General features: G+C 44.5%; 1 protein-coding gene across 2 annotated transcripts in view; it reads right to left on the bottom strand.

Annotated features, from left to right (window-relative positions):
• Positions 1–504: 504 nt before the first annotated feature.
• Positions 505–20,850, bottom strand: part of bmp1a (bone morphogenetic protein 1a) — a 31,254-nt gene continuing 10,908 nt past the window's right edge. Inside the window, exons 3-20 of one of the 2 annotated variants that reach the window (XM_062382236.1) lie at positions 19,910–20,035; positions 18,996–19,113; positions 17,393–17,571; positions 16,869–16,974; positions 11,039–11,163; positions 9,214–9,329; positions 8,930–9,032; positions 8,212–8,328; positions 7,719–7,864; positions 7,431–7,626; positions 7,070–7,195; positions 5,526–5,719; positions 5,193–5,373; positions 4,611–4,736; positions 4,378–4,505; positions 3,761–3,974; positions 3,269–3,519; positions 505–1,975 (exon numbers count right to left, since the gene is read on the bottom strand). In XM_062382236.1, coding sequence (XP_062238220.1) covers positions 1,841–1,975; positions 3,269–3,519; positions 3,761–3,974; positions 4,378–4,505; positions 4,611–4,736; positions 5,193–5,373; positions 5,526–5,719; positions 7,070–7,195; positions 7,431–7,626; positions 7,719–7,864; positions 8,212–8,328; positions 8,930–9,032; positions 9,214–9,329; positions 11,039–11,163; positions 16,869–16,974; positions 17,393–17,571; positions 18,996–19,113; positions 19,910–20,035 — 2,687 coding nt within the window. In that variant the 3' untranslated portion in view covers positions 505–1,840. The remainder of the gene's footprint in view (positions 1,976–3,268; positions 3,520–3,760; positions 3,975–4,377; positions 4,506–4,610; positions 4,737–5,192; positions 5,374–5,525; positions 5,720–7,069; positions 7,196–7,430; positions 7,627–7,718; positions 7,865–8,211; positions 8,329–8,929; positions 9,033–9,213; positions 9,330–11,038; positions 11,164–16,868; positions 16,975–17,392; positions 17,572–18,995; positions 19,114–19,909; positions 20,036–20,850) is intronic. The other variant, XM_062382237.1, reaches the window with a different exon arrangement.

Here is a 20,850-nt window from a genome sequence, read left to right on the forward strand (position 1 = left end):
TTTTTGGCGCAACAATACCACACCGCTATGCTCCACGTGTTTTTATGAGAACACGCAACAGGAGAGAAATGGAATTATTGAGGGGGAGGCAGAAATGAAGATGTGGCAAGATGGAAAAAGTAAACCCGGTCCCATTCAGTGCTCTGAAATGACAAGCTTCATCTATAGAGAAATACAGATATTCATATTTCATATGAATTTATATAGTCGTTCCTTGTGTTGGCTGGCTGTCAGAAAACTTGTCTGAACCTTATTTCAAACACAGACCCATGTGTCATGTAAGTCCTCAGTGCTGTTACTCCTACTCCCATGTCCTGGATTGCACTCAAACAGGAACTCAGTAAATGCAAAGCAGCACATGGTTGAACTTCATATGAAAAAGATATACCCGTAATCAATTAATATTGTGAACAAAGGTCAGACATCAAATGTGTATCGAACCGCTGCAGTGTCACACAACATTACCCCCACAGCGTAGAATGAGAAAGAAATGCAGAAAAGGAATGAGTGAGCAACATAGTATATTCAACATAGACCAATGGCTATACATGAGAAGGCAATTTTAGGGCTAATGTCAACAGTACCTTTCCACCTTTACATCATACATGTAATTACTATAACAATAAATAGCCAGGCTCATTTGGTTCTTGAGAAATACTTCATTGTACCAAGAAAAAGGCATTTCCTCTGGAGAGAGATTATTTTACATCAGACCTGTAAATCAACACTGAAACATTTAGTCATATCTTTATTACCCCATGTTGCAGGGCACACACAATGTTCAAGTATGCCTGAGGAACTAAATGGAGCAATTAAAAAAAACAATTAAGAATAAGAGAGATAAAATGCATTTTAAAAATAAGTGAACTGGCATTGCATTTCACAAAAATTCATAAGCTCATGATTTTGGAACAATTCTCTGTAAAGTGCTAACTGGTTCGAGCTGAGAAAAGCACATGTTCCCTTTGAAAGATTATACACATGACTTTATACATAGAGGTACAGTAATAGCCAGTCGTCAAGTGAGCAATTACCAACCAGAAGACATGGACCACATTTCTTTTATTAGTCCTTTAATAATATAACTGCTTCCTTAATTTCCTTGTTAATGGTAACAACGAGAATCTTGCCACTGCATGCCAGGACAATGCCAATTACAAATGCTGGTGTTGCCGCTGTACAATTTTTCCTTCGCTGCTTGTAATTACATGCAATTGACCGACATACAGTATCAAAATCTCAAGTCAAGTCTTTCTAATCCTTTTAGAGACAGGAATCCTTGAACCGAAGGGATTAGAGAGTGAGGAGAGGAGGAGAATTACAGAGGAGCGCAGGAGATCCCTGACTCCCTCCCTCCTCTCCCTTCTCCTCCCCCCCTGGATGTGGTGGTCGGCACGACAAAAGCAGGGATCTGCCCAGCTGATGCCTGCCGTCCTGCAGGTCCTGAGAATCCACTGTTTTCCTTGTGTGCCTCTCATTAGGAGGCATGTTAAAAAAAAAAAAAAAAAAAGAAGAAACAAATGAAAAAAATTATATGGAGGGAACTGGGTCAATACATTTTCCCCCAATGTCCGCCTAAAGTGGACGTCCACCCTCCCACCCCAATCCTAACCATAAAAAGGTAGAAACAAGGTGTACTGCAGAATGGCTTTACTCCTCACAGTCTGTGGGGGGAGCTAGAGCCCCTAGGAGCTGAGGTGCGGTTGGTGGTCTTGCGGCTGTTCTGTCGTGTCTGATTCATCTTGGTGGCCGAAGGGTTCCGAGCGTCAGGCTGGCGCCTCCCCTGGGGGCCCCTCCGCTTGCCCCTTGGCCCTGCGCGGCCCCTTCCGGCCACCGCTTGTCACTTGCGCGAGTGAAGTGTGTCCTGAAACTTGGTGCTGGTGTAGCGGACGTGGAATCCTTTTTTGTTGATTGTGTCGTCAGAACGGAACTTGATCACAATGGAGTCACCGGCTGAGTAGATCTCCTCTGGAGGCTGTGGAGAGGGACACAACAACAGGTTAATTTGTGGCGTTCTGCTTCTCTGACTGCACTTCAATTTAAACTAAGCCCTTGTCCCACGCTGAGGCCGGAGTCAGATCAGTGACCATGACGAATGGCTTCTTCCTACAGATGACAGATAGTTCTGAACCAGCCAGGAGCCACAGGGGTCCAGGCACCAGGAATGGCCCTTCTCAACCTTATTCTGATTCAGGCTTCCACTGCTATCGATGTGAAGATAACATTTTCTCTGATGATTGCTGCACCACAGCAGAGAGCTCATTCCTTCACTGAACAAAACCGTTTACTGCTACACAGCTTCATGTGCTTCTACTGTCCTCAGTACAGTGAGCTAAAGGGTTTCCAGTGAAGCACAAGTTAACTTGACCTGGCTGTTTGTCAGGATCGTGGTCGTCACATGAATATTAATTTGGAACATCAGAGTGAAAAATAAGTAGTTGTTCGAGGTGCTGTGGCAGCTGCCCTGCGGCTTCGACAGAGACAAGCACTGCAATGTCAACGCAGCTCCAGCAACCAACTGTAAATACACCAGACTGTTGATTAAAGCTGCCATTCATAACATTAATAGTAAATCTACAATGGCCCATAAGTCTTAGCTCATTGGGAGAAGGATTTAAAACACCAGAAAAAAAGGTCTGCAAATGTTATTGTGGATCCGACAATAAACAGTCGTCTGTTTAAGGGAGAAAAAAAAAAGCCCCTGGCTAAAAGTAAGCCCCCCCACACTCTAATGAGTTTTCACCCTACTTTGGTCTGAATTGTGTCAGTTTATTTTTCGACCGGTTTTATAAAAGGAAACTTGATTGAGGAGCTGCTCCCCAGGGTTCTCCGGCTGCTACGTCCCCTCCAGCGAATGATTCACAGGCACAGGCTGTGAGTAAATGGCCAGAGCTTATTACTGAAGTGTGTAAATGGAATCAAGCTGTTCTCTGACCTGAGGAAACTTGTTTCTACTCCCTGCTGCCCACATTGTTCCGGACTCTGCAGCCTCAGCATTGGCTAATTAATTTGTATTTACAACCCAGTGCCAGAGATTCTAATAGGCCATCAGCGCCCAGGGAGCGACGGCTTGTGTCGACCTAAAGCGGAACTCCCCCAACTCGTTGACTTTCATTCAAGTAGGAGTGGAATCAAAAGCCCCAGAGTCCTTCAAAGTCATCCCATTCAAAACCCCTGGGAAAGGTTACTCCACTGCAAACAATTGTCTCAACCCTCCTGCTGTTAAAACACTTGTTAAAGAAGAGGTTGCTTCTAAAATTGCTCTTACCCCTGAGCCACAGTAACGCCCCAGCCGTGGAGACTTGGTGTCATCTCCGTCGAACAGCTCCATGTAGTCATAGCCACAGTCTGCCTCCTCCTCAATCTCGAAGGTCTGGAAGATGAGCTCCACGCCGTAGCCTTTCTCCGCCGAGATCACCCACTCGCAGTCGGAGGCTCCGGGGTAGTTGTTGTCCCCAAACTGGGCATGGGAGAACAGGTCCTTGGTCTTCACCTCTGCCTTGAGGTGACCACCACACTCTGTGGACAGAGAAGATGAGTTGAGACTTGCTTCGCACTACTGCGGCTCATTTCTGGTTCCACAGTCATCCACATAATAAGGATTCTTAAACACGCTCTGTTTTTAAATATGAGTCATGATCATTCCCGGAAGGGAAGGTGATTTGGGACTAAATCTGAACCATGTGCATATTATACCACACCCCCCTCCAAAAAAAACGTTCAGAGTTGGATATGCTGTCACATCAACACCTGTTCTTACCTGCAGTGTGCGAAGCCTCAAATCCTTTCTTCTGCACTGAATTATCCGAGAAAAAGCGAATGAACAGCTTGTTGCCACTAGACATGATGGGCTGCGGCTTCTTTGTGCCACAGTAACGACCCAGACTTGGGGCTTTTCCGTCGCGGCCATCGTAAATCTCAATGTGGTCGTAAGTACACTCCAAGTGGGCCTCCAGGTCGATCTCATTGAAAGTCTGTGACAAAAACAGTCATTACATATTTTATATTATTATAATTAACTCAGTGTTCAGACGTTTACACTCCTTTTTGAAGTCAAACAACATAATGGAGGGGTGGAGCATGACCTCAGGAACAATCTAGTGTTATTCTCCGGGAAACAAACGCAGGCATCACGCTTTTGAATATTATGCGTTGGCTGCTGGTTTTCTTTAAAATGATTTACTGCGTGTCAGTGAAACAGTAAACAAATATAAAATAACAGAATCATTGTTGGTGGTGCCAAAACAGTCTCTGCACGGTAAACGCAGATGTACTCAATGAATCTAGCTGTTCAATTACACAAATAGGCAACACACTCCAATAAATTCAGGACTGACGGGTGAAACTACACAGAGAGCAGGAGGAAGCGGCACGTACGATTTTGATGCGGTGGCCTTGAGTGGTGGTGAGGGCCCAGGTGCACGCCTTCTTGCTGGGGTATTTATCCGGCCAATTGGGGCTGGTGATGATACCACTCACACTGTTCACCGTGTGGTCACAGCCAGCTGCAAACAGACATCACCGAGTTAACACAGACCTGTGCATCTTCCTGCACTCAAACCCTTAACTCCAGACAGCAGGCGCCCAGTGGCCGTGTTGAGGAGAAATACCTTCTTTACAGTCGTGCTTGTTCTCGTGCAGCACAAAGCCGCTCCTGCACTGACAGCTGTAGCTCCCGAAAGTGTTGACACACTCGTGTTGACAGCCGCCGTTCTCCTTGGAGCACTCGTCTTTGTCTGCGGAGGAAAAGAGGACACAACCTTTGTGACTGTTTCCTTTGTAGACGACAGTGAAAGGGGCTAAATGGAAATGATAAATGGAGTGCATTCATATCGCACCTTTCTAGTCTTTGCAACCACTAAAAGAGACACACACACACACACACACACACACACACACACACACACACACACACACACACACACACACACACACACACACACACACACACACACACACACACACACACACACACACACACACACACACACACACACACACACACACACACACACACACACACACACACACACACACACACACACACACACACACACACACACACACACACACACACACACACACACACACACACGGCTAATTTGAGCTCTGCATTTGCACTGGGACACTTCGACATCAAACCACTGATAGGAAGTCTGATAATTTAATTCAAAACGGTTCGAGCCACTCACCTGAGAAGAATTGTGCTTTAAAGCCCTTCTTAGACACGGTATTGTCGGATTTGAACTCAATTCTCATGTTGTTATACTGAGAGGTAATGGCTTCTGGCTTCTCGGCCCCGCAGAACTTCCCATGTAGCCTGGAGTCTGCTGAGAGCCCGCTGCGCACCTCCACGTAGTCGTACTTACAAACCTGAGCAGAGAAACAGAGCATGTGAAGAGGCTGGGGCATTTTCATTTCATTTTGAATACGACACATGAAGGAGAGGAAATTGGGTTCATTTGCTGTGAAAGAGGAGAGCTGTGGGTGCAATGACTGAGAGGGACAACACAGAACAAACCCACCCCGTGTCGATTCAAAATAACCCCAGTGCTCACGTCATTGCCCTCAGTCTCAAAGACGTCAAAGAGCAGAGTGATGCGGTACTGCGTGGGGGCGACCAGCTGCCAGATGCAGTTCTTGTTTGGAGGGTACTCTCTGGGCCAGCCTGGGCTGGTGATTGACCCATTCAGCTTGGTGATGAAGCCTCCACAGGCAGCTGTACGGAAGACACAACCCATGGGAAGAGACAAAGACAAATAGTGAGAACTCGATAGAGATGTTGCTGAAACAAGAGCACTCTGAAATCCTTTCTGTGTCTTAAATAAACCTGATTAGTGGCTGTACTCCACGAGAGCTTTGTATCAGCTACACAATACACAACATGTTACATGGTGCACAAACCCTCAACAAGCTATTGTTAGACAATAATAATGTGCACTGTTTATTCCTGCAGCTGGTGGGTTATTATATGTGAATGCTGGTATGAAAATACAGTATTTAGCTACTTTAACAGGCAACACAGACGTTAGGCACCTGTTTGTTACCCATTGTATTTCTTCTTTGTAAAGTTAATGTTAATTAGTACAGTAAAATACTGTTATTCCATGATACCACATTCGTTCGGTTTTAATATGCATTTTTTTCACTTTATTGACTGTATCCTCTGTTACTCAATTACAATTTTCATGTAATTGTACTTCAGATTCATGTTAAGGTACTTTTCACTTTTACTCCATTACATATTTCAGCAAATATCTATACGTTCTACTCCACTACATTTTACAAAACATTGCGTTACATGTTCACATTGTTTTTTATATTTTTAGAATAATCAATAATGTGAAGGGATTGGTTCGCTGATCCAATCAGAGTGGGAATGAAACACTACACCTCCTGGAGCAGCAGCATCACTGGTTTTGAAATACTTAGGATGTATTCAGAAGAGGCCAAGACTCATCCATTAATTAGTAACACAAGTTTTTCCGTTCTGTAGTGTTCTTCATTAATGTGAAAGTGTGTTCTTGAATAATAGTTTTACGTATACCTATTTAAGTATATTTCAAGGCGAAAAACTATGTAAACTTCTTTTACATAAGTATAAAGGTTAATGTTGTACCTTTAGTTAAGTACATTTTAGTACATGCTGTCATGCTTATTATATATCAATGGGTTGGTTTGTGTGACACAATTATATATGTTGCAATTGCATTGTAATGAACCTATCTTTACAACTTCAACTGAGTGTGCAATATCTCATTTTAATCTGCTTATACATTTGTTATGTATATTTGTACACAACGCAAAGCTGGAGTGACCGCTGACTTCCTCTGGGGGCGGTTGGCCACTGTGTGCCCTTACAGTTGGATCTTAGACAACGACACGTGCTTTGAGATAAAAATAACACTTGAGTTGTTGCGACTCAAATCCAGACGGCACAATCATCACATTGTTTCTGTTGTTTTCAGGAAGGACTGTACTTATTGCGTTTGAGTGACTAACTGTGTTAAGTCCTTCAGTGTAAATGACACAGTGAGCAGGTCTGGTAACCGTTTCTCCCTGTACTTACCCTCGCAGCTGCGCTTGTCAGCCGCCAGCTCATAGCCCGGGTCACAGGCGCACTTGTAGCTGCCTAGTGTGTTGACACAGCGTTGCTCACAGCGACCGTTGTCCGGTTTGGAGCACTCATCCATCTCTGAAAAACACAAAGATTATGTTGGGACCCTTTTCGCTGGCCCCCTGGCTCGATTGCAAACAGGAAAAACCCTCCAAAACAAGAGCAGGGGCAGGCAGAGAGGGTCGCAAAAGAACCCGACGGTGCAAGTGGAACAAAAAAAGTAAATACACTTAGAAAAAGATAAACGATAATGACAGATGGAGCGATTCCTGGAACGTTCTCTCCTAAGGGTTTACAACCTTTAACCCCTCACCTTTGAAGAAGTTGGCAGCGAAGCCGGCCTTGTTGACCGAGCCATCTGAAACAAATTTCATCCACAGGTGGTTGGAGCTGGTTTTGATGTCATCTGGCTTGTCGTAGCCACAGAAGCGGCCCAGCAAAGGGCCGTTCTCAGAGTTGCCATCACGCACCTCCAGGTAGTCATAGGCACAACTGTCGTGTCTCTCAATCTGACAAAAGAGGGTTTTCGATGTTTTAATTGGTAAAAAAAGTCCTAAAATTGACATCAAATAATACTTTATTTGAAGGACATGTGTCTTACTTCAAACGACTGGAAAGTGAGGCCCACGTGGTAGCCCTGAGCTACAGAAATCTTCCACACGCACACTTTGTTGGGCCTGTAGTCGTCAGGGTAGTTGGGGGACTGGATCTGGCCGTTGTCCTTCTTCACCTCCCCACCACAGATGGCTGCATGGGACAGTAAAGACAATTAAAACACAGCCCTAAGCTCCCTGGATCATCAGCACGTTATTCTGAAAGGGGAAAAAAAAAACTCTGTGCTCACTGTTCTGATTTATGCATTGTGGATTAGCTGAAATGCCTCCACCACCAGCTCTCTCTCTCACACACACACACACACACACACACACATCATCCCTTTGCAAGGTCTGGAAACAATGGAGTCGAATGTGAGGGCCAAGCCAAAATCTGATTAATGCAGTGTAAAGTGCCTGACACATCAGCAGTAGGGGAGCCAAAAGCTGAGCGATGTGCTGGAATGGGGGGGGCAGCGAGGTCGTGCAGCGGGTGCTTACCCTCATAGACGGCGGAGAAACCTTTTCCCACCCAGTTACTGCTGCTGCGGAACTCGATCCACAGGCGGCTGTCGGTGGAGATGATGGGCTCGGGCAACTTATCGCCACAGAAACGACCTGGGTCACAGGTGGAGATGCACACAAACAGAGTATGAGACCTGAGATAGCAGAAAGAAATTCCTCCACACAGCTCTTTACTGCAACGCAACTGAACATACTGCGACGGTACGAGAGAAGATGAGGAACAGTTTTTAGATTTGACCAACAATAGATAATAATTGGCCTTAAAATTTGCATAGTATTTGATATCTGGTAAAGTCATATACTGTATGAAATGGGTTTACCATACAGTTTCTTTAAATAATGTACAAATTCTACTTATTCAAGAAAGTTTTTCATGAGCTGGCTGCAGCAGTACAGAGAACAGTCAAAAAATAGACTTCAGTAAAAGTAATAAATAAGTGAACATGCAATATAAAACATGTGGAAATATAAAAATAGACAGAGAATAGTTTGTATATCCTTGTATCAACAGCCTGGAAACAAATTCAACACTGAATCTCACTAACTTTATGGTTTTCTTTTACGCTAGCACATAGAAGACCTTTGAATTTTGGAGTATTAGTGGGACAAAATAAGACGTCTTTGAATCCATCGAGACAAGATTAATCAATCATTAGTTGGGACCCCAGGACAGTGGTCTCCAGTTAAAACTGACCTTTGAGTGGCGCCTTCCTCCAGTATCCATCTCGGATCTCCACGTGGTCGTACCAGCACAGGTGACTCCTGTACAGGTCCATGGAAGTGAAGTTCAGAATGATCTTAAAAACCAAGAGAGAGAGTGATTATTGACACAGTGTGGGCCAGAAGGTCAAGCAACACTCAGACTAATGGTATGCGTCTGACTACTAGTGATCTGAGTTATAATCTTTATTTGCAGTCAACGCAGCTTCTGTTTAAAGGTGTCTCAGAATTGACCTGGAACTTTCCATGTGCTCGTACCTTTTCCCCCGGCGTGACTGATATTCTCCAGATGCAGTGCATGTAGGCCGAGTATCCGTTGGGGAAGCCAGGAGAGGAGAAGTTCCCGCTGCTGTCCTGCAGACTGTCCCCACATCCTGTGCACAGAGACAAAACGTACACACTGAGCGGCATGTGAAGGCCCAGGCTGTGAGCAGTGAGCTGTGAGCTGCGACGAGCCGCCAATTAGTCTCTGCCTGAAAACAACAGAGAGCCACTAAATCCCAAATATATAGTCATCAGCTCTGAAGTTAGCTGGCTGCAGAGACAGATGCTCGATGGCGGAACTGTCAAACTGAACGTGAAGCAAAGGGCAGCTCTTGAATGTTCAAAGCCACATCTGCTGATAATATCCCCCCCTCTACCTCCCCCCTCCTACTCAAGATGATGATCACACAAAAGGAATGTGTGAGACACTTTCTCTGAGCATCCTCTTCTGGAAATAAACCTGGCCCGCTAAAAATAAAACAGCCCTCTGGAGGACGTGATGCATTATGTACGTGTTGCCAGTGAAAAAAAACAAAAACACCACCACCCTTAGTCTGACTGGCAAACCTAAGTGCGCAAGTGTGCGGAGACTGATTTCCAAACACAATACACAGCCGCGTGGAATAACTTGAGGGGGGCTGCTGCCAAGCTGGGGAAAGATGTGTTTAATTAAGACCAGGAGGAAATGACAAAGGTTCATCCTGGGAACTGCGCATGCATTCATTATTGCCTCAGTGTTATCTTTACCTTGGGCTGGGTTTCTTAGGAGAAAGGAAAACATCCCCCCCCCCCGACTGTTTGCATTTATTGCCTCCCTCGAGGATTGTGTGTAAGCAATAAAACGAGGAGCCCTGAGCTACGGGTTGTGTGTTATAATGCTTGGCAGAGGTCTGCCCATGCTGAACCATTAACAAGCACTCAGGCACACACTGGGGGTGACAAACACTCCCAGGAATTTCGCATAAATGGGAGATTCATGGCTCTTTAAGATTTTTTTTCCCAAGACCACGTGGAGAGACTCACAACCTCATCCCCCACAATGTGCGCCACATCATCGTCTTCCTCAGCAGACAGAGATGTCAGACAGAAGACTTTTCCAGACACCTATTGATCCATTTAAGGTTAAAACTTCCAGTTCTACTGTGAAAACCACAACGTCTGGTCCCTCTCGCGTGACCCATCACTATATTTGTTCTTTGTGCTTTAATGTGAGGCTGACAGCTCAGCTATTCAGGCCTGACCTACAATTAACAGACATCAGATCTATCCAGCAGAAGGCTGCTCTCATTGTACATCTGTTAATGCTATAAATTGGATTTACTTCAAAAAGCATCAAATCCTCTCTTTTCTCTCTGGAAGCATTAACAAAGTTCAGGACAAGTTCCAGAATTACACAACTCTTCTTAGAGCATAGCTGCACAGTTTGCATGGTTCACACTGTGTGTGTGTGTGTGTGTGTGTGTGTGTGTGTGTGTGTGTGTGTCTGTGTGTTGTGCGGACACGAGCATCGACAATCTCTTTAGTCCGTCTTCTCGAAGCCAGCTGTTCTTTCAGGTCTATCTGGGAAGCAGTGATGACAAACTTCCTCACCCTGGCTGGTGTTTACACTCCTCCCAGCTTCAGAGACTCGGACCTTGTAGCCAAGGAACCGCAACGCACCACATCAACAGTAGATGCTTTGCTCTTTCTACACAGTGTGGAGCTGCATCTGGAGGAGGGAGGAGGAGCTACAGACCGCTCTCTCAGGGCTATGTTGCGCACACATGCAAAAATAGACAGGAAAAACCCATAGCAGACAGGATCTGTCATTAGGTCTTACTGGAGCATTTGTAGAGTTTGCGTGCCTGTATGATATCCCCTTTGCTCAGTCTGGTCCTCTGGCCAATGGGCGGCCGCACGCCGTTCACATCGTAGCGCGGCAGGATGGTGTCCAGGAAGATGCCTCTGGAAATCCAAAAGACAGACTGACGTTAATGTTAATGGAAGTCACACTGCATTTACACAATCCTGCAACCTATGGTCCAACATCACAACCTGTTGGCTCAGGGATTAAGTGATTGACCATTGATAAGTGTAATTCAATCACTGTCAACAGCATTATTAACGTTTTCTTAAAAAGGCCTGAGACTTGCAAATACCAGCATGAAAACGAGCACCAACAGTCTCCACTAAGCCAAACAACATGTGCTTGTTTTGTAGAAAAATACAGTAAATCCGGCTGCCAGAGTGGAAGGGGGCATGGAGCGCTCGTATTCATCCTGCTCATGTTTGGATTAGCATTTAAACAAAGATGTAAACATAGCAATGCCGAACACGCATATGCAAGCACTACCATACATCTGTGTAACATACACACGAGAGGCTAAAACCCCACATCTAATAAATTAAATCAACACTCCTTCAAACTACACCAGGGAATTCTAAGAGATAAAGAGCTGCTTGTGTAGACCTGGCAGCGGATAAATGCCTCAGCATGAGGCCTGAGTACCTGCTGTCGACCTCCACATGAGCACGCACAGCCATGTCGACTCAAGAGTATTATTATTATTATCAGGGATAAAAACCTAACTGCTCGTAGTGTAATAAACATTAGATCATTAAATCTACTTATCAAAAAGCTGTTATCTCCTGACACGTTTTTTATAGTCAACCCATCTATTTCTAACAGGGCACATTAAAAGCTGTGAAGAGAAACTGATTTTTTTTCTTCATCACTGGAACTTCACTTGCCATTTCCTCCATGCAACATGCATGGGAGGGTTCAATGTGTTGTGAATCATTACCTCTGCAAAGGAGGTTATGTTTGTGTCTAAATTTGTTTGTTAATAAGCAGGATTACACAAGAATCTGAACCGATGAATGGCCGTTTCACTAAATTGTGTGGAGCGGTGGGACATGGATTTTGGTGCGGACCCGGATCAAGGGAGGGGATCAAGGAGTTTTAATTTCCACTTACTTGAACATTGCGAGAGGGCTTTTTCAACCTTTTGAAAAAGCCTTTTTGCAAACAATAATTCATGGGTCTTGATGAAAAAATAATAATCTGGCTTATTTAGAGGACTGATATTTCTGAGTTTGTGTAATCAGGTGCGATTGAAATAAAGATCTGGATCTCGTGAATATAAATGTGGTTTTATTTTGGAGGAGTTAGGGGCCCAGTGGAGGTATGTGCTCTTCTGAGTGCCTTTCCAGTTTCTATTGTTTTCATAAAGTATTTAACTTTAACTGTGATTCCTTTACATCTAGTCATCTCCGTCTAAATGCGGCAGATGGACGGTTTCAGTAGCTTATCACGTTTCATTGGGGTCACGCGGTCGGCCTCAGAGGTTAACGCTGCCATCCTTCTTAACACACCCTACAGATGGACCCAAACTAAGAGCCTACCACCTTCTACTGAGCTGCAGAGAGAGGACAATTAAATTGCATAAGCTGTGAAAGTAGGAATGTGCACAAAAGCAACATTAAAGACTGTAAAAACCCATCAGGTGAAGCAGCTACAGAGCTTTTCTTTTGAAATGGCCGAAGAGAACAGTAAGTCCAGAGAGACTCTTTTCACACTGCTGCCTCACTTGACACTCTGCTAGTTTATCATCTCCGTTTTTCTGTAAGCATTGGCGAGCAACGGCCTGGCTCCCTGGTCGTTCCCATGGTGACATGCCCATCAATGGCAGGCATGTGCAAACAGAGCAGCCTGAGCTAACAGTTTAGTCTCTGCCTGTCTGTGTGTCTGTCTGTGAGCTTCCAGGAGCCCGTACGCTGTCGGTCCAGTGAAAAACGCCACTCCAGCCGGTGTCAGGGCAGACAAAGGGCACACTGGCAGGTCTCTATTTGAGTTGGCACCGCTCCATGCACCAGTCCCCGAAAAATATCTCTGGAGCAAAAGAGGAGGAGGGGGTGTATAGGCTGAGTTGTGAGTTGGATAACACAACCCAGACAAAAAGCACGGGGATCAGGCCCTGCTTCTCCCCAGGAGACACAGAATAACATCAAGACACGCCATGAAATCTACTGGACAACATCCGCGCCAAAGGACCCGGCTTCCCACGGTGATTTACTGTAAAACATCGAGCAAACACACTGGCTCATAATGGAGTAACAAAGCAAGACACTGGCATAGGTGAATCCACCAATCAGGGCGCAGGGAAAAGGGCCTGGGCTGACTTGTGAAAAGCTAACAGGAGCCCCTTGACTGCGAATACAACTCTGTGAGACATTCCCCAGCAGCGGTAGCCATTCCTCCCTCATGTCCAAACAGCATAATTAATCAGTGTTCCACGAATTAGGGACCGGAGTCGGACCTGGAGTGAAAACAGAACAGAGCGGATTACCCAGCCTAAACCTGCTTGAGGGCCGGACCGGGCTGCTCCATTGTGCAGCAAGCTGTGATCAACACCAAGAACTTGCAAGAACATGGTTTTCAGTCCAGATCTTGGCTGAAGAATAATAACAGCTGAATGGGCATCCTGTGTGTAAAGTGCTGAGTTGACCAATATGAGAGAAAAACAAATAAAAAAATCCTCTCAAACACAACAGTTGCAGTGGACATTATTCAGGGGCCAACCTTAAAGCCCACTTGAAAAGAAAGGTTGTTGTCTGTAATCATAAGAGAAGTTTTAGAATAAGATTCGACTTCATACCAGATGTGTCTGCTCTCCGTTTTACTCATTTTCCAGTTTTCCTGCACAGTTTAAAACACTAAAAGCCAAACAAAATACAATTGCTTTGCTCCGTTCCAAGTGCAGTGCATTGACCTAAAGTTTGGACACAGACACTCTGGCATTTTTCTTAATGCGTTGGCCTGCACCCAGCCACAGCCTCTGTTTAGACAAAGATTCCCTCTCTGCTTCCCAGAATCTGTTTGCCGTGCGGCAGTTGATTTGCGAAGAGGCCGATGCGCAGAGAGAGCCACACAGCACATGGGACTGCTGTTTATTTTTTAGATCTACACACAGCTGGCACACAGGGTCGAGTAAGAACAAAAGGACGACCAACAGCTGGTTCTCATATCAGACCGAACTCACTTGTTTTACTTTTCGTGTGGCAGAGTTCACATTACAGCCTCCCTGACCAAGTGAGGCCTCTCAAAACCGTTGCTGGTTTATCTACATAACAGAGGCACGGGTCAAAACACTGTTTCCATAGGCAAACCTGACGTCATATCCTGCCATTCCTACAAGGACACAATAACATTTACACAACTTTATGTAAAGTTTGGATGTCACCGCTTAGGACATCATTAAATGGACAGGTTGTCAAGAGGCTGTTTCGTAAAAGCCTCACTACACTCGTCGCAGTTACAGTAATGACTAAGGAGCCGGATCTGAGTCCACTTTTCCCATGAGATCTATTTTGGCTCTGCAGTTACCCAGCTGGTGAATAGCTCTTCAAATGAACCACATCCTAAGATGACTGGAGTACGAGCCTGACTGATCAGCATCCGTCACAGTTCTTTTTCTAGTAAGCTTATGTTTCTGACGCCTCAACACCCCTGAGCAGAGCTGTGTGACAGCACGTCTGGCAGAGCTTCCTGTCGCATCCGACGGGGAGAGGGGGGGCGACGTCAGCTGGTGGCAAGTTTAATATGATTTTCATTGCTTAAACATCTATGCAACGCATTTCCAGTAGCAAACAAACAACAAATGTAGCCCCAGCTGGGACTTCAACGTTTAGTCATTGAAGATAGAGGGGGTAATTTATGTCTGAAACACAATTTATCTTGTTTGTTGGAATCTTCTTCAATTTCAACCAATAAATACAGTCTGTTGAAAAACTATAATGATAAAATCCGGCATCTGTGGCCTTCGCATGGACTGTAATAAACATGACCAATCACTAACCCGCCTGCCTGTTCATGTGTTTTGAAGGTGTAGCTTTGATGAAAGGGCACATGGGTGGGGGAAGGATGCATCAGGTTTAGCTTGATCTTTTCCATGATTACCAACCCTAGCTTTGATGCCTAATTATTATTTGCATACTTATATCATATAGATATGGCACTCAGGAGAGAGTAAACTACTGCAAAAGCCCTGCAGCCACCCCCCCCCCCCTGAAATTCTATCCAGCTGCACCAGATATCATAAACTCATAGATATAAGTCACTTTAATGTCAGTCCCTCTAATGTGCATGATTTCGAGGAATTCCGTTTGAGAGTGTTTGTGTAATTTTGAATACACAAAAACTAACATACATACATACAAAATAACAAACAGACAGGGGTGATAACATGACCTCCTTGGAGGAGGTACATATTTAGAGTAATGTGAATCTCTTTACTGAGGCTGGGTATTATCAATAATGCACAACTGTAAATATACCCGGTTTGAGGCCGTTCATTTTCCACTACTGGAGTTCTAACCATATGCAGGTGATTATTAAGGGTTGATTTGAATCGTGGCTGGGGAACCACACGTTTAGCAGCACGGCTCGTCGAATAACACAAAGTCCTATGAGGGTGATAAAAAGCTTAGCAGCAGACACCTCGGATACAAATCCACCGAGACCATGCATCAGTCGAGGGTAAATATAACTAATCATCAAAGCGTCTTCAAAGAGCCTGTAGGAGCATAATGAGGTGGTTGATGGTATGAAAGCACAACTTTTACAAGAAGCTCCACATAGGCTTGAAAGTGGTGCACAGATATTATGTTGTGATGAAGCACGGCCACTGTTCCTGGTCCAGTTCTGCTGCAGGACTGATGCTGTTTTATGGGGGGGGGGGGGTGCTGCTGCTAAATCAGCAGGAACTGAGGAGCAGAGCCTTAATTTGAACAGGCTGTGGGAAGGAGCCGGCATATTCCAGACAACACTTTCACTAAGGCTACAAAGACTTAGCATTCGTTTGAAAGAAGAAATAAAATACCATTTGTTTTATGTTGATGAGAACTTTTCACAGTGAGCATGAAAAGTGTAAAGATGCTGTTTTGATGCCAGAACTGATAAAACCTACAGTGTTAAGCAACGACACAGCTGCACATAAGACACACAGACTCTAATCCGCTCCGATCCCAAAAGGTAAAACAGGAACACTTCAGGTTTCTTCATGCACCATGTGGATTATTTGGATCCTCTGGGGCTCTGATTCAGTTATAATTTATAAGCTATTTAAACTCAAATATTACCTAACTCAAATGAGTGCACCCTGTGATCTGCCTGAAGCTCCACGCCCCATTGATTGTAAAAGCAAAGAAAAAAACCTAGACAAGAGAATAGTCCTTGCTCCTAATTAGAAGCTACTAAAAACCCACCCAATCTGAAGAAATCAGTTTCTATCTCTTTGCACACAAACTCAAATAGAGAGAAAATAATTCAGACCCACCACAAAGATTGAAGCAACAGAGAGGCCTTTCAAAACCTGATGTCCTCAGGCTGCACGATAAGATTTCTAGTGATTTATTATTGAGAGGAATGAAGTGTTTCTTTCTTCCTCCCTAGCTTCGGGGAATCCAGCCACATTAGTCAGCAGCGGGCCATAGACACTGGTGAGCTGGTGCATTACAGATCCATACAGTCATAAAACACCACGGACAGAGATGGAAAACAAGATGACGGGTTAAAAGGTTATACAGCCGAGAGAGGAAACAGCGCGACTTGATCCGAGGCCAGATTTCATGTCTGGGGCCTGCAGGGTGAACTTTAAGTTTGCTCCTACCTGGAGAATGTATTCCTGGCATAGTGCATGATACTGTCAAAGTCATAGACTTCTCCCAGTGAGTCCACCTCCCCTGGTTCCATCTTCAAGAAGTTATACTCCTGTCCTGTGAAAGCGGAAAAAAATATGAAGCTGATTCCTACTGAAAAACCCTCATGATGTATGTATGTCAAAGGTGAATAGATCTGAGCTCTGTGTGAAGACATTACTAAACAATGATGATACAGATAGGAATGAACCACCTGTGTAAGTGGAGGGCAGAAATAATGTAATTTTAACCTGGCCTGGTGACTGGCTGTCACGACTGGTTGTTTATAGTGCGTGTGTGGTGCAACATGTCTAAAACCACTTTTTAATAGAAAGCTGCATAAAGATGAAGATGAGTGTAAACCCCACTGGTTTTCCCTTTCTGTGTTTTTGTTTACAATCTCAGCTCAGACTCTGCGTGTACACACATGTGACATTCATTACTTTCATCTCTCTGACATTATTGCTGAGGGATCAGTGAGAGTCCATGCGCATACCTGGCTGAATGTTGTCCCTGATAATGCTGACGTGTTCGTCTCGGTCGGGCCGCGTGTGTTCGTGCCAGAAGCCAATCACGTGACCCAGCTCGTGCACCACAATGCCAAACTTGTCACAGTTTTTCCCGATGGATATGGCTTGGGGGCCCCCTCCCCGGCGACCCACATAGGAGCAGCACCTATGAATCAGCAAGCAGACACGCACACAGAGAGGATCAGTGTTACCGAAGCCAAAATACAGTGACTAGACTTTATGTTTTCCAAAATCACTAACAAGCTCGTGGAAACTACAGAGAGAGGCCAGAAAAAGTCATGTTTCCAGGTTGAGAAGAAGGGGGGGGGGGGGGGGGGTTGGCTGTATAACATCGACTGGCCGCTGTATATATATTTAACGTGCTCTCTACGGACAGTATATAATGAAGCTTTTGAGGAGAATGACATTATCTCAACAACCGCGGGTGGGTTTTATGTATGAGGCGACTCGTACTCCACACTTACAGCAGTGACATTCATTCGTCCAATTGCCAGTGCAGATGCTGAGAGTGACAGTGGAAACCGGCCGACTGCAGCGCTCCATCCCAGCGTGACATGAGAGGTTCAGTGTGGGAGTCTGTAGGACGGGCGCACACATCACGGCCCTGTGGCCCAGACGGCCGCTCTCTAATTACTGCCGGCCCAGCCAGGCTCTCCTGAGACACGCCTTGAACTTTGCACAGGACAGACGGGGGCCTGCTGGATATGCAGCAGAGCCGAGTGTTCCCACTGCTAACCGCTGCCGCCTGCATGGATAATGTCATCCCTGTTGCTCCAGAGGCCAGTTACCGGGCTAAAAATGGCTATCAACAGTTGGCTGGGAAAGAAAAGTTTGCGTTTCAGGAGCTGCATCCGCTTTCTGTTGGTCTTCAATGATACCTATCAGTGGTAAACTGTGTGTAATGGCATAATGCTTCCAGTTTGTGGTCCACATCTGTGTGCGGTTACAACACTTTAGGTTTGCATGTCTTCTGGGAGCCTCTCTAATACCACCCCTAACATCTCGCCCCCTTTTTTCAAACTTCTAAATTAATAGGCCGCCCTGGTTTGTGCGCCCAGTGGCAGCAAACTGTTTTAATTTTAAAAATATTTCATAATTAAATAACAGAGCACTGCACGTCCAAACAGGTTGTGAATAGTCGCTTAGCAACTACAGGAGCCGCAAGCAGCGCTTCCCCTGTGTTTAAGGAGAAACGCTGAGTGGACACTGAGCGTAACTTGAGCGGAGTGCGGTAAACAGGGTTGTGGAGAGGCTGTGGAAGTCTCCCCCCTGGGCGCAGTCGTGTGCACCATGTATGACTAAAGTGCTGGGGGAGTGATGCAGTGCGATGATGAGGCACAGGAAACATTCCTGGCCACTGAATGTCTCCTAAAGGGCTAGGGGGCAGAAATAACAGCTCACACAGAGACTCTGAGAACAGAGAGTGATAACAATGGAGGGTGGCTGCAGAGAAGGAAGCAAGCAAACCTATTAAGGCGCTAAGTAATTAGGGGTAGATTGCGAAGGCTCGACAGAGGGTGACCATTGTTCAGATCCTTCACGTGGGAGCTACAGAACCCACTGACTCACCCACATGGTCGGTAGGTGAAGACAATATAGCTCTCCTCCTGCGTCCGCTCTACAAAGGTCACACAGGTGTGCTTCTCCCAGTGCCGCATGGCTTGGCGGAATATAGCCCGCTGGCTGCCTGAATAGGACACAGACGGTAATATCAGTGGAGCTGCCAAAAACATAACATCACGATTTCATTTAAATAAAGGACGATAGAAAAGTTTGTTTCAGTTGGATGGAGAGTTACAGGAAATAAAGATGAAAACAGGATGATCTAGTAGGGTGCAAACCTCCGCTACCCCCGACAGTCACTTAAATTGAATCAAGCTGCACCAAATTCGGGTTCCATAATGTACCAGATTAATAGTCTTCTCCGAGAAATCAACAACAACTTTGAAAAATTAAGAATCTTGGATCTGCCCCTTGATCCCAATCTGCGACAACATTTGATGGGTTGTTCCCTGACCAGAAACTTCCACAAAGGTTTGAGGAAATCCGTACAGTTGTTTTTGTGACGGGCGTGAAAACAGGGTCTTAATCCTTTATAATGTGTTTATGTTGAAAAATCAGACTTTCTTAATGTTGCATTTTTACATATAAATCTCCACTTATTTTGGTTTGAATAATTAGCCAGCACAAACCACATCATATAAACCTTTTAAGGTGAGAGGACTACATGACATGTAACAGCGGAATAATTCTCAATCTACTGATTTATTTAATTTGAGGAATTAGTCTCATGTACAACGACTTAACTTCCTTTCCATAACATTTCAGCAATGTTGAATCTTGTATTTTTATCCACATCCAAGAATAATATTTTATGGTCTTCATGTCTCTGAATTATACAATTAAAATTTGGATTATGCGTGCTCCATTACATTAAATACATATTTGACTTTTTACCTGATCGGTTTATCATTGTTACTTACCACTGAAGTTACCACTGATGACATAGGGAATAACACCTTCAGGCCAGACGCGCTCCGGTCTGGAAGTGGCCGCCCTTTTCCTGCGATGTGAGCCATGTCTATTTTGGCTGTTCTGATTGGTCAATCCTGAGTGTTTCAAATCAAAAACAACGACAAAAAGTAGAAGATTGAATATTAAGTACAATTCTGGTTCTGACAGAGGGAATACGCACAAACACGCTGAGCCCCTCGGACGGTAGCTTGGATGAAAAATGTGGACTTTATTCAAAGTTTTATTTAGAAATTGTGATTATCATTTCTCATTAAAGACATTAGATTCACTTTCTTTGGCAGAGGCATTTGTTCAAACAGCATTGTTTTTCCTGTTTTGCATGAATGAAATTGTATTGAAGCCGAGTTCTTTCTTCTCTCAAATTAATTTCACTGTTAAAGTCACTCAAACAGACAATGTAGAGTAACCATGGAGACTAAGCTCCATCTGCACCATGGTGATTATAATATGTTGGGAAGATAAATAGAGAAAACTGTATCTGGTATGTTTTGATGTATTTTATATGTAAAAGAAACTTCTGAACAATCAACAGTCAGCAATAAGTGTCCAATGAAAGTATTACTTTGGTTTTAATTGACACTTTATCCTCTGCATTAAGTCATTGGAAGAATAATTAAACTGACACAGATAAAAATGTTCTCATTATCTGGAACTGAGCTAATATGTCAAAACAAATGATGACATTTTTATTCTAGAATCTAATTATGGACCGCTAGAAATACATGCTGCAAAATCCCCTTTGAGCCTTGATATATTATTTTCTTATCATTAATAATCACATCCAGGAATAATAATGTCAGTGCTGAGAGATGAATTACGTATGTTACATTACAACATTGTACAAAAATACATCCTTTGTTTAAATAAGCAGATGTAAATCCTTTCCTTA

Source organism: Platichthys flesus, chromosome 3 (genome assembly GCF_949316205.1).
Source record: "Platichthys flesus chromosome 3, fPlaFle2.1, whole genome shotgun sequence".
Lineage (NCBI taxonomy): Eukaryota > Metazoa > Chordata > Actinopteri > Pleuronectiformes > Pleuronectidae > Platichthys > Platichthys flesus.